We start from the raw sequence: 12,617 nt of genomic DNA, 5'->3' as shown, positions 1-12,617 counted from the left end.
CTGGTCTGCTATATTACAGCATTGTGATTGCACCAGTTACCTTGATAAACTGTAATAAATTGAATGTAATTATCACTGTTGCGCCATATGATTGATTTTATAATATGCGATAATTGCCAAAACTAATAGCTTTTATGACATTCAAAATATGACAGAATGCAATGAAGTACAGTATATTCAAATCTCATGAAATTTGACAGAAGGTGAGAAAGAACAGTAAATTAAAACATTCTTATGAAATTTGACAGGTGAGAAAGAAAGTTAAAACTATATATGTAGATACACTTCACTGTGGTTAGTAGAGTATGGGTAGAGTTACAGCGGATACATGTAGAAATGAAGTTTAAACTTCCCCTTTTCTCATCATCACAAAACCAATAGTCTAAAGACCTCTTTGAAGCAATGATAAGTTATGCTCCCCTAGTAGAAAAGACACAAATTACTCTGGCTTACAAGATTTTTTTTTTGAGAATTCTTTATCTGCTGTAATGGCCTGTGTATCCTAAACAGTGATGAAGATATGAAAATAAGGTTTGAATGAGGAATGATTTCATGTGTCAGCTAGCTAAACATGCAATAACAAAATATTAACTATAAAACTACATTTATAGCCATCCATAATTGCCAAGAAGACATCAAACAAAAGAAACATATCATTAGTACTTGCAAATGATAAGCAAACCACAGTATTTAAAGGGAATATTGCAAATGACTCGCCTTCTAAAATATGATGTTTGACCAATTCTGCTCTATCTGGTCTCATTCGGATCTTCCGTTGCAGATGATCTCCCACCTAAAATCAAAGAAAGATAACCTCATTCACTGTATGTGTATGAAAATATGTAAAGGACAATAGCCAGAGATCTCAGCTAACTTGAACCTCATTTAAGCATATCCAAATATGTCGATATGATATCTTTGACTATAACAAACTGTTGAATCCAACTATAGAATCCATAAAGTTTGGGAAATTACATAACTTCTCCTTGGGGATGTGGGGAAGAATATGGATTATCGAAAAAGCATTGTGATACACAATTTCCGTTTCCTAAAACTAAAATATCAGAAATACACTACTAATTTTATGAATTTTATCTAGGATGAAAGTAAACTACTTTGAAATTTAAACATCATAACATCATAGATTTTCTACACTTTCAGTAATGTGAGGATTTAGGTCTTTACTTTTGAAATATCACCATTTTATTGTAACAATTTTTTGTGAAATTTTGGTCTGGTTCTTACAAGAACTAGGGAAGTATGATGCCAGGTTCTTATCTAGGTATCTGTACAATGCATACAGAATAGGACACTGGTGCAACAAACACTAGAGGGTCTCACCATAGGCATTATTTACTGCCACTGTCATATAGGCAAACAAACTTGATAGGGAATATGCAGAGAAATATGATATTCACTGTTAATGTGTTATGTGAACACATCATTAGCATGTACACTTCACTAAATTGACAGCTTTGTTACTACTTGACATCCCTGCCATCACTCAAAATCACAACACGGTATCTCACGGCAACTTAAGTCATTTTTTCTAGTAATTTCAATATTAGGACTAAGTGCTTAATGACTTTGTTTTTGCTAGGGTGGTGGTTGGGTAGAATTATTTTCTATTATCATAAGTGATAATTCTTACTGGTAATGTTAAAAGTGTTTGAACTGAGTACTCAGTTATTTTAGTGGTTGGGGTGAAGGTTAAGAGTGAGGATTGGGATGGGGTTGGAATGGAATTACTTTCTGTCTGGTACATGTATTGTCCCATACCTGTGCCCTTGCTAATCTTTGTCTCGATTCATAGAGTGCTGGTGAAGTCTTCAATGCTGAAAGGGGAACAGATAAATATAGCATATCATATTTTGTGCTTTGTCTTATCTTATCTTGTCTTGTCTTGTCTTGTCTTATCTTGTACAAATCACCTCAGGTGCCTATTACCCCAGGTGGCTATCAACGTACAGTCATACATTGCATAAAACAATTCACCTATTTGACACTGGTGCAGGGTTTGTACTGAATGATAGTGAATTCCATGTACATTGCCACCATTAACATCAAAACAAATGTACCCAATCACATGTAACAGTACAAGGCAATTAATTACAAGGCAAGTAGTAAATATATTATATCAACAACCATAAAATTATCATTAACAAAATATATTTCTGATGGACCATAAAATCATCAATAAAGAAGGTACATTGTTACTGTAGATAACACTAATTTGTAAACGACTGATATTCACAATGTACATACATGTATAGATCAGTGACAAAGGTTCATGGTCTGACTAGATGATGGTTTTGTTATTCTCTAAAGTAGTCCTACTTGCAGACAGAGTACGGGACTAGATTCTGACAATGTCTCGATAGAGAAGGAAAGGGACAGTATCAGAATCAAGTCCTGACTTACTGGTAAATTATGATGGGTATATTTCCTAGTAAAAGAAACTGTCCTTAAATAAGTGTAACTGATTAGTTACTGTTTCTGTTACCTTCTGTAGTATACATTGAAGAGCTAACCACATTACATCTGTTTCTGGTCATACAAGAGAAATTTCCTTATGTTTTCCACACAAATTTTTTCCTTAAATATTAACACGCCTACATGTACATCTGTAAATAATTGCAAGTTGTCGTAATTTCTTACATCCTGCACAATTTTGATATCATTTTTGGGCTTGGGATGATTCATTCTGCATTTTCCTTAGAAAAGGGGGGAACATGTCAGCAGCAAAATGAAATTTGCAACCCACAACTGCAAACAGGAAGGATAATACGTGGCTGGGACAAATTGACCGACAGTGGAATCAACTATCTGACATGTTGTAGGTCAGTTTTATTACACTTTCACTTCCATAAACCTTTTGTTGTACATTTTTACTTTTTACATGGACTTTGAGGTATCAGAATTAGGTAAAAAAAATTGTTTCTGGTCAACTAACATTCATTCACTGACATTCATTCTCTCTCATGTCAGTCTTTTTTTTTGTGGTTGTCCAGCCCATACAGTCTGCAGATACGTGGGAAACACAAAAATAACCTCCCTACTTCAGTGAAGACAACTGCAGAACCAATCATGAACAAGCAAATGACATCTGTCCCCCCCCCCACACACACACACACACATCATACACACTTGCTCTAAAGTACTAAATAAAAAGAACCGTAACTGTCATAAATAGTAGACTGAGTGACACGTTTGTTGAGAAAGAAAAAAGAAGAAGAAAAAAATCCACGTCATCGCACCATTTTAAGGCAAACTGTCCTGACCACAAACAATTCTCTTTTTTGGGGGTTTTGGACTTTACTAGTATGTCGGTGTTAGATTTCATATTTTGTTTATGAGTTGCATACAGGATGTGAGAGTTCAATTTAATCTCCTATGTATGACTTGCCCACAAAAACAACAATTTTATGGATGAATATGAACATTTCACATAGAAATCACTATTCTGTGTTTTCAAAGGAAAACAAAGTTTTGGGATAGGTGAATTTATTTGAGGGTGGGTAGATCTTCTTTGAGGGTGTGTGATTTGCTTTGTGCGAGTGGATGGATTTCCATGAGCACTTAACCCCTTGGTAGTTGAGGATATCAAGTTGTGGGCATTCATACTAAATCTGTATACATATGGAAGCAAATCTTGTTTGGTTTCAAGTTCATTGCTACATATGTGTGATCCTGCTTGTCGGTGATAGTTGACGACCACCTTGATAGATTTCATCTCATCCCATACCAAGTAACAGTTCAAAAATCTGTCTTTTTGGATTGAAGTGTTCAGAGTGAGTTACTTAATATTGCCTCTTTACTCATACAAAAGTATTACTACATTGATTACTTTGCATATCATCATATTAAGCTTCAGCACCTTGTTCCTATTCTAGTCTCATTTCTTGGTTGTCAAATTCATGATGTAAATTAGTCGGTATTGTTAAGTCTTCCTGACCCACACATAGTCAGGGACTATCATTTCAATACCACTGATACATAAACTGCAGCTAGACTGTTGACAGTCACTTGCGCCTTTTTTTCCTACGTTTTATCTAAACTTAAGTCGTCGTCGCGCTCCACCGATATCAGTATGCGATTATAGTAGTATTGTGCTGGATCAGAGCGCAGCAACGACTTAAGTTTAGATAAAACGTAGGGAAAAAAAGGCGCGAGCAACTGTCGACAGTCTAACTGCAGCCTGCAGGTAAACATAGTTAAAACAACTTGTAGAGAGACTCATATTCATATTCATTTTCATATCACATTCCAAGCAAGTAAATCACTGAAAGGTTAGCAAGAATTATGATTAAAAATGTTAAGTATTACTTACGTGGCATAATTCCCTGGTTTACAAGTTCTTCTCGCGATCTTCTCTGTTTCAATTTCAGTGCAAGTACTGCAAAAGAAATAGCACACATTAGGCATGGCTGAACACAAGATATTTAGGTTGTCTACATTTCATTACTACCAAATGCTGCAACTAGTTTCAATGGGGAATTTCAAGGTGTTTTACCATTGAGGATGTTGGCTTTATAGGTTATTAACCTTCCTTTCGATGTAAGACACTGTATTTCCCCTTGTGTATTTCATGCATATAGTCTAGTAACTATAAGACTGGTTGTTTTCTATCATCTCTATCTCTCTCTCCACATAGAGTCAAATGAACAAATTCCAATGAAAATCCAGTTAAATCAATGTTCATTAGGTGTGTGTGTGTGGGGGGGGGGCTAAAAGAACTAAGTTCGTTTATTGACCTTGTGTGATATTGTGCGATCATCCTTTTAAACAAATGGATACGGATTCATACTAATGAGAACAAATCAGTTTGCACCCAGACTTCTGGAAGAAATGTTGACCTTCCCTGAGTATCTGTATCCTCAGCGATATGGTATCTAGAAACAAGTGTCTAAGTTACATGACAACTTCCCATTACTCAGCACTGAATTAAAGCAATCTAGTATAAAGGCATTTAAAGTCCATTATACAATGTTACAAAGAAACCAACTTAAAACATTTGAACTGACAGTGAAATTCAAGGTATTTGGTTTCTGGCTATTCTATATGAAAACATTTCATGTCTACACAGACATCACATTTGTAGATGCAACCAGGTATATACACTTAAACTTTAAGTGAGACAATCCAATGTTTTCCTCAAATTTCACAAAACTGACACGTGTATCATGTATGTGGTAAAATTAGTTATTTCAGCACAGTACATATGTATACTACATGTACATGTATAACTTCAATTAGAGGCAAAATACAGGTACTTGGAATACAAATATCAGTCGTTATCTGTGTCCTGTTTGTCTTGAAGAGAAACACCTTGTACAAATGTATATGGTTACTTTATCTTTCCATTTGGCAGAACACAAGACTGCTCTCCTTAGAAAGGGCTCATCTGTACAAAAGGACAAAGACTACATGTACTAACACGTTTTACGGTTGCTGGTTGTAGACAGGAATTGGAAAAGATCATCAGAGACCTGGTGGCTGTTTTGATAAGTACTTTGTAAGCTGGAATATGATTTTCAAGTTGAGATTAGATAGTTCTGAAATTACATGAGGGCTTGAAGCCCTTATGACTTTGATTTTGAAAGAATACTGCAGTGCAGGAGAATCATATCTTTCAGTATTTCTTAAGTTTCCTGTCTTGATTTAGACCAACACACTATTTCTGCGATATTGCTATATGCTATACATGCTACATTACACACATGTTATTAGACAAATTTAAATCTGTAAAGGTCAAAAGCTGACCATTAAGTTATCTTTGAAAATAGGTAAGGCCAGCAGATCCTCAAACATATGCAGAGGGGAGGAGGGGGGTGCAGTCTGCTATATGTTGACAGCGAGTGATGGAACATAGATATATTCAATCTCAACTATTTATCAAAAGTCTACAGCTGTATATAATATTGGGGTTGTAGGCAAGAATTCATACACTCAGTTTGATGATGTCTGGTACATGTAGCAATGCAAAGGGTTCCTGATACATTTGTTCTGTCATAGAAAGAGTTGTGAACAGTTCTCCTGTTAGACAAGAATGAGGACACTTCACTGCTGAGTATGGAATCATTATGTTAAAATATAATTACTGATTTCATACTTTAATACATTACAAATAAACCTATGGAGAAGTTCTATGGTCTACCTGCTATTTTAAATTAACCCCCCCCCCCCCCCCCCAACAACTGAGCAAAAGTTCATATCTTAATTAAATTTAGACTTTCTTGTCCCATGTCTAGGATTTCACTATTGATCTGAAAGTAGACATGTATTCCTATTCTAGTTCAGAAACCAGACAGTCAGCTGATACCACTTTAAAATCCATAGTGTACACATACATCACTGGAGTGCACATGGGAACAATCAAATGTACACTTTATGCAGAGCTACATCATGTCTTCCCTCAGCAACTTTCTTTTCACAGCTTACTTGGAATAAGAATATTAATTATAAAGAAAAGTCCAGCTATTTCCTCCCTACAATGGAAACTTTTTGGACAAGTTTCTCGTCATTTAAAAAAAAAAATCAGAAACATCTTTGTATGTTTGCTGAACAAACAGGATTTGGACCACATTTTTTAATGTTGAACACCAATCATGATATAAGTTATAACTTTTACTTGTGACCTAGGTTGTGTCTACTCAAGTGTCTCTATTAATACAACAAATAACTACAAATCTGACTCATCATGGACGTATTTGAGTTTATAGATACACTTCAAAGATCTGTGACAGACCACATTCTATGGCATTCACTTATCAAAGAAATGTATAGAATTCAACAGACCTGGTGTTTGAAACTATCGGAAGGTGACCCCATCTGATGAACTTTGCATGTTATTAGTTTTGTACATGTATGACGCATACAGAGTGGGTGGGTGCATAAAACCGTCTGTGCTCACGGCATTATCAGCTGACATAGCAATTTTTCATTTCAAAACTGAAATTTCTACATATATTTGATTACATAAATTATGCTCCACTATAAAATCGAACAACTTCTATCTCCCAAAGCCCTTTAAAAAGTTTGAATATCAATTTTTCATATCATATCAAAGAAAAATGTTTGTACGATGCTAAAGTGTGCCTAAGGCACAAAACAGATAAATAATAAATACAGGTTTGATTGTAATCATAACACAAATAATCATCACTAGATAGGAGATCTCCCTCCTATACACCACATCTGACAACATCTGTTGACTATAATAACATTATCACCATGACAACCTGGGTATAGCTTGGATTGACACATAACAATACGGTCAAATTATTGTTATACCTAGGATGGAAAATGCTGAATCCAACGTAACGCTTAGACAAATCATAGACCCAGTCTGCTGCAAGATTTATGGACACACCTCTCTTATATAACATCCCTAAATAATTTTACCTCTCTGTTAAAACTACACTAATCAAATGTTTGATTCTTCAAATAGGTTTAATTTAACATGGCACATTTTAGTATGTAACTTATATAATAGAACTGTGAAGAAGTTCTAATCTTATGAATGTATGTCTGGTATGTGAAAGGTCAATAGACTTGATATTCTCAATGGCCATCAGTTCAATTTTGAAGTAGAACATAGGAAAACTAGTCCTTGTAAAGGTGGGGTATCACTCACAACATGGCCTTACATTGAACACGTATCTGAATTTTTGAAAACAAAATAAAATTAACAAAAATTGAATTGATTGAATCATTTATGGCTATATCATTGATATGATAGTGTTGTATTTGAGGTATGGAAAGTCAGCTATGCACTGTACAGCATTCTTAAATAGCACAATTCAGTCACACTCACTAACACATGGAACATGCCTATCATGAGCCAAGTCACGACTCAACTATACTAGTACCACACTTCCTATAGTACTACATACATGCCTTTGCATAATAATACATCAACAACATACCAAAAATAAAGCTTTCATGACTCAATTCTGGTAGGAATTTCAGCAAAAACATAAAAATAGCTTGTGGAATGCATAACACAGCATTTAGGTATTACTGGGGTATAAAATGTATCAAAATCTATCACTACATGAAATAAATTGACATTTTTTCAAGGGGCACGTTTACAACCAAGGTTAAACCACTATACATTGCATGATCATTAACAGACTGTCACCTTCAAGTTTTACCATGTTGCTATGACAACACCAATTCCAGGGGAGTAAAGTGTGTCTTACTCTTATATGTGTTACACAGTCTTCATGTGCACAAAAATGAAAAACCAAAAATTATTATAGAAACTAAAATTAACATGGTTGACATTTTGGTGCTATATGTTACATAGTTTTAACTGAAACCTGTCAATGACACACACCAGGAGGACAAAGGAGTTATCGGCTTATGTTACAAATGTGCTATGTAGGACATGTACGACCTTGGTGACATTTAACTTCATTTTGCCTGTGAACTAATGATATTGTAAATTCACTTCACAGGATCTCACTGAGTTTGCACCATTGCATGTAGCGCAAATGTACACACAATATGTGTTGCATTGTAAGCAGTACATATTATATAGGACAATGGAAACCTGCAGTCTTGTTTTTTTTCTGGACAATAGAATGTACATGTACACGTCATACTTTTTTCTACGGACAATTGAAATACTGTGAATACTTATAGTATAATTACATTTCATATATTATACGAAATACCTACTTTTTTCTAAAAGGTCAATGGAAATGTTGTATACAATGTACAATCATGTACACATTGAAGATAATGTTCTATGAAGGGCAATGCACATGGACAACTGCCTTTTTTATGACTGTACATTTTGTACCTACATGTATAAAGTATACATTAAATGTACAGATATTACATTGTTTTATGTAGGACACTGGAAATCCTGACTATGTGTATATACATGACTGTTCACATAACAAGTAATGCCTTGTTTTTTATAGGACAATGGAAATCCTTTATTCTCAGAATATGCAGGGGTGATAGAGTGACCCTGCCGGCCACAGCTTATCCTAAGTTATTTCAATTATTAATACTGTACTACCCGTATACTAGCCTGTGACACCACTACACTAGTTCTTATCTTGAATAGAGAACAAGTTTTATAATAGTGAAGTCATACTAGTAAATTCAATGAGAAGACAGGCAGGTAGGGTTGTTCATGATGTTCAAGGTTGCCATCTGACCATCAGTGATGTTGTGATTTTTTTTTATTCCTGTTGTAGAGGGCGTAATTTTTAAATTTTCTTTGTCATATTAAATTTAAAGAAATATATGATTGGCTGGGTCATGAGAAATTGAATAAAGTACAGCTGCCACTGTACAGATAGGGTTATTTTGTAATACCGAATAAAAATGTGATTTTTTGTCAGATTTTTTTTCCTTCAGTTTTTAAGATATGCATGTACATGTGTATAATATACTTCAGAAGAACTTTTCCAACACAAAATCTTTTTTACTTCTTTTTTTTGTGTGTGTATGAATGTGACATTTCAAACTGTTTTGTTATCCACGTCATTGTTATTGTATTGGTGCTTATGAGGATTGTTGCTTGTGACACGCTGAGGTAAAATCTACCCTACATTATTACCCTGGACTCACTATAAGACCTACACATGTAGTCAAGTGGACTGCACACAGTCTATCTATGAAACTATGTCATTCTATGAGATTTCTTTTTCCAGTTACCATGTTTAAGTCTAGATGCTAACATGGTATCAAATCATCTCTGTAAAGAGAGCTGTTGAGATTTGATGCACAGATAGCACTAGACTACCATGCATTAAAATAGTTCAAAAGATTGTTGTTAGTATTTGTGGTGTTATGTACAAAAGAGGCAATAACTTCATCTAGTACGTATTCACATCAGTTAATTGGAGCAGCTAGATTTTGCAACATCATCAACATAACATTTATGGTGAAAAACAATAATAGCTTTGAATTGAGAACCATTTTTCCCAAACATTAAATCCACAGAGAATATAAAGACAACAGTACTTAATATGGTACCTTTACCATAGCAGGCACAGTCAAACACCTCATGTAAAATGTACAAACTCCCTTGTAACTTTATCCACACCATTGACAGAATCAGTAACCATATGACGTTATGTTCAGCTTAGTAACAAAAACCTTCATTGACTTGCAAATCACCACTTCCTTTCATGTAATACTTTCCTCTAAGCTGTGTTGTTGCAGCCACTAAAGTTTAGATTTAAAGCAGAACACAAAGTCCTGTATGACGTAACAGTCACAACATACGTACATCATCACAGGAAATTCTTACTTCTGCTATGCTCTGTTTCACTAGTGTTCTGAACCTGATTTAGTACACTGTGTATACTTGAGACCATTAACACCACAAGATTTTCTACTAAGTACTAGAGTATTAGATCCTTCAAATATAGTCACAGACTCCAGTCACTTACTTTTGAAGCCACAGAACCCTGATATACAGGAACACAGCTTCACAACGTTTGATGTGTTGTAATACTGTAACACTCCAACTGAGAAGTTCCTATGATATTTCTAATTGCCAAAACACGAAGTACAAAAGATAAAGTGCGTGGGCAGCTCAGTACCCTGGAACAACTACACACACATTGTAAATCAACTGTGCTTTGACCAGAACTAGTGAAGTGAAACTTTGCAATAAATTTCACAATTTACAATACTTACATCTTTTATTTTTCTGCACATTTATCATGGAATTAGGTTGATCGTACTTCTTCTTATCTTTATAGATTGGTACAACCATATTGAAAGATAACAAAAGTGGTCACTGGTATGTTGAAAAAAGTATTGCACAAAATGGAGTTGGTGTCAATGTAATTTATGGATGTATTCGTTACTACTGTTACTTCCTCAAAGTCTCACACAAGGGAGGGCGCAGAAGAAATTCAGTTAACGTCAAAACTTTTTTCTTGCTGGTTATGAAAACAGTATTGCAGTTAAATATACCCTGAAGATTTTTTTTACTTGTTGTTGTAGGAAAGGAAGTCCTACTGGAATGTTGACAGGGGTGCTGCAGTTTGTCCCTGGTAAATGCAAAGTAAGGACAACCGAGAATGTAAATGTTGAACAGAGTTTTATAACAGTCCTTGAGTTATGCTGTGGTTTAACTTGTTTTCCAAACATTCAAGTGGTCCCATAGAGCTGAAAATAGCTGGTTCTTGTAGTACTGTCTGCGAACAGCAGAGTAAAATCCTGGAAAATGGTGTTCACAGCTGTTTAAATGGTATTCCCGATGACATTCCAGGCTACAGCTGTTTGGTCCCTGAGACAAATTCCATTGGAATCACTTATAATGTTTGAATGGTGATCACCAGATGAATATAACTGGTGTCTGTTCCTTCTACATACAAAGTACGAAAGACATGTTTTTACACTCAAAGTCTTCAGCGAAAGCTTTGACACAATACCACTGGACAGTTGGAGCTTTCAAAGTGAACTATGCGACAGGGTCACCATCACGCTATGAACCACACAACAGGCAGTGAAGTGTAGATGATACCCAGTGTTGAAATCAGACACCACGGCAAGGATAGTCACAGACACAGCTATGAATGCAATGCCGAAAACAACGCATACTCTGCAGTCCAGAATGGAACATTCTATTAATCTGAGGGGTGACAAACTTCATCACTTAATAACGGACACTTCCCAATCACATTATAACAATGTTATAAATTCCATACCTAGGTTTCTAAGTTGGGAAGAAATAAAGTCTTCATTACAAACAGATACTACGTAACAATTGGAATTTCCAGATAAACAAATGAACCCAACATGACAATACTATCCAGACATTACACCTGTAAGTAAACACCACAATGGTATATTCCAATTTGAATCTCTGAAGACTGCATTCTGGGTGACTCTTCTGACCTGAAGTTTAAATGCCTCTTTGAATACATAATACCCTCCCAAAAACAGTACAAGTCCCATTACAAAGATACCCATCTCACTAATTATACAAACCCCATTATCTTTTCCAAACACGAAAAATATGTCAAAGCATATTGATTCAGAAAGTTGAACTTCCCGTTCGATCTGACCTACACTGTACATACACAGCATTTTGAAAACCTCTGTAAATATGATACATCCATGGGCTGTAGTTTCCATGTATCAAATATCATATATATGAACCCATCAAAACCTGTCAAGACTGTGAAGTCATCCAACTTCAGCTAATATTCCTACTCAACACCAAGGCCATCCATCAATCTGTCACAAACCCATACTCAAAATTAAGCCTAAATCAACACAATATTATTGCAAAAGTACACATACTGTTTCTGGTTTCAATTCCAGAATTCAAGCTGCTACAGCTCAGATAATATAAACGGGACAGGGTTCAGCATTCTAATATATGACTGCTTGCAAGCTCAGTTTTAATTACATACACAACTGCAATCAGCTTTAGAATTTAACAATAATCTAATCAGACATGTAATCAATCAGTACTTTATGTGATTTAATGAAAATGTTGAGTAAGTTCCTGACATGTCTACATCTATATTACACAGGATAATTGTCTGCCATCTCTTCTTTGTTGATTTTTCATAGCTTCATTTGAACAGACTCTAAGTTCTAACCTTGACATGTCCTCTAAAAGGTCAAAG

At 35.1% G+C, this 12,617-nt stretch overlaps 1 protein-coding gene across 4 annotated transcripts in view; it reads right to left on the bottom strand.

The window, feature by feature from the left end:
* LOC144435655 (uncharacterized) overlaps positions 1 to 12,617 on the bottom strand; it is a 44,366-nt gene that overhangs the window by 8,756 nt on the left and 22,993 nt on the right. For 2 of the 4 annotated variants that reach the window (XM_078124251.1, XM_078124254.1), the window contains exons 3-5: positions 4,331 to 4,396; positions 1,780 to 1,835; positions 718 to 793 (exon numbers count right to left, since the gene is read on the bottom strand). In XM_078124251.1, coding sequence (XP_077980377.1) covers positions 718 to 793; positions 1,780 to 1,835; positions 4,331 to 4,396 — 198 coding nt within the window. Of the gene's footprint in view, positions 1 to 717; positions 794 to 1,779; positions 1,836 to 2,503; positions 2,585 to 4,330; positions 4,397 to 10,668; positions 11,537 to 12,617 lie in introns of those variants that run through there. The other 2 variants (XM_078124252.1, XM_078124253.1) reach the window with 2 other exon arrangements.

The sequence above is a fragment of the Glandiceps talaboti genome, chromosome 5 (assembly GCF_964340395.1).
Source record: "Glandiceps talaboti chromosome 5, keGlaTala1.1, whole genome shotgun sequence".
NCBI classification, from domain to species: Eukaryota; Metazoa; Hemichordata; class Enteropneusta; family Spengelidae; genus Glandiceps; species Glandiceps talaboti.
The sequence above is the reverse complement of the archived record's forward strand: the minus strand, read 5'-3'. Positions and strand labels throughout refer to the sequence as shown.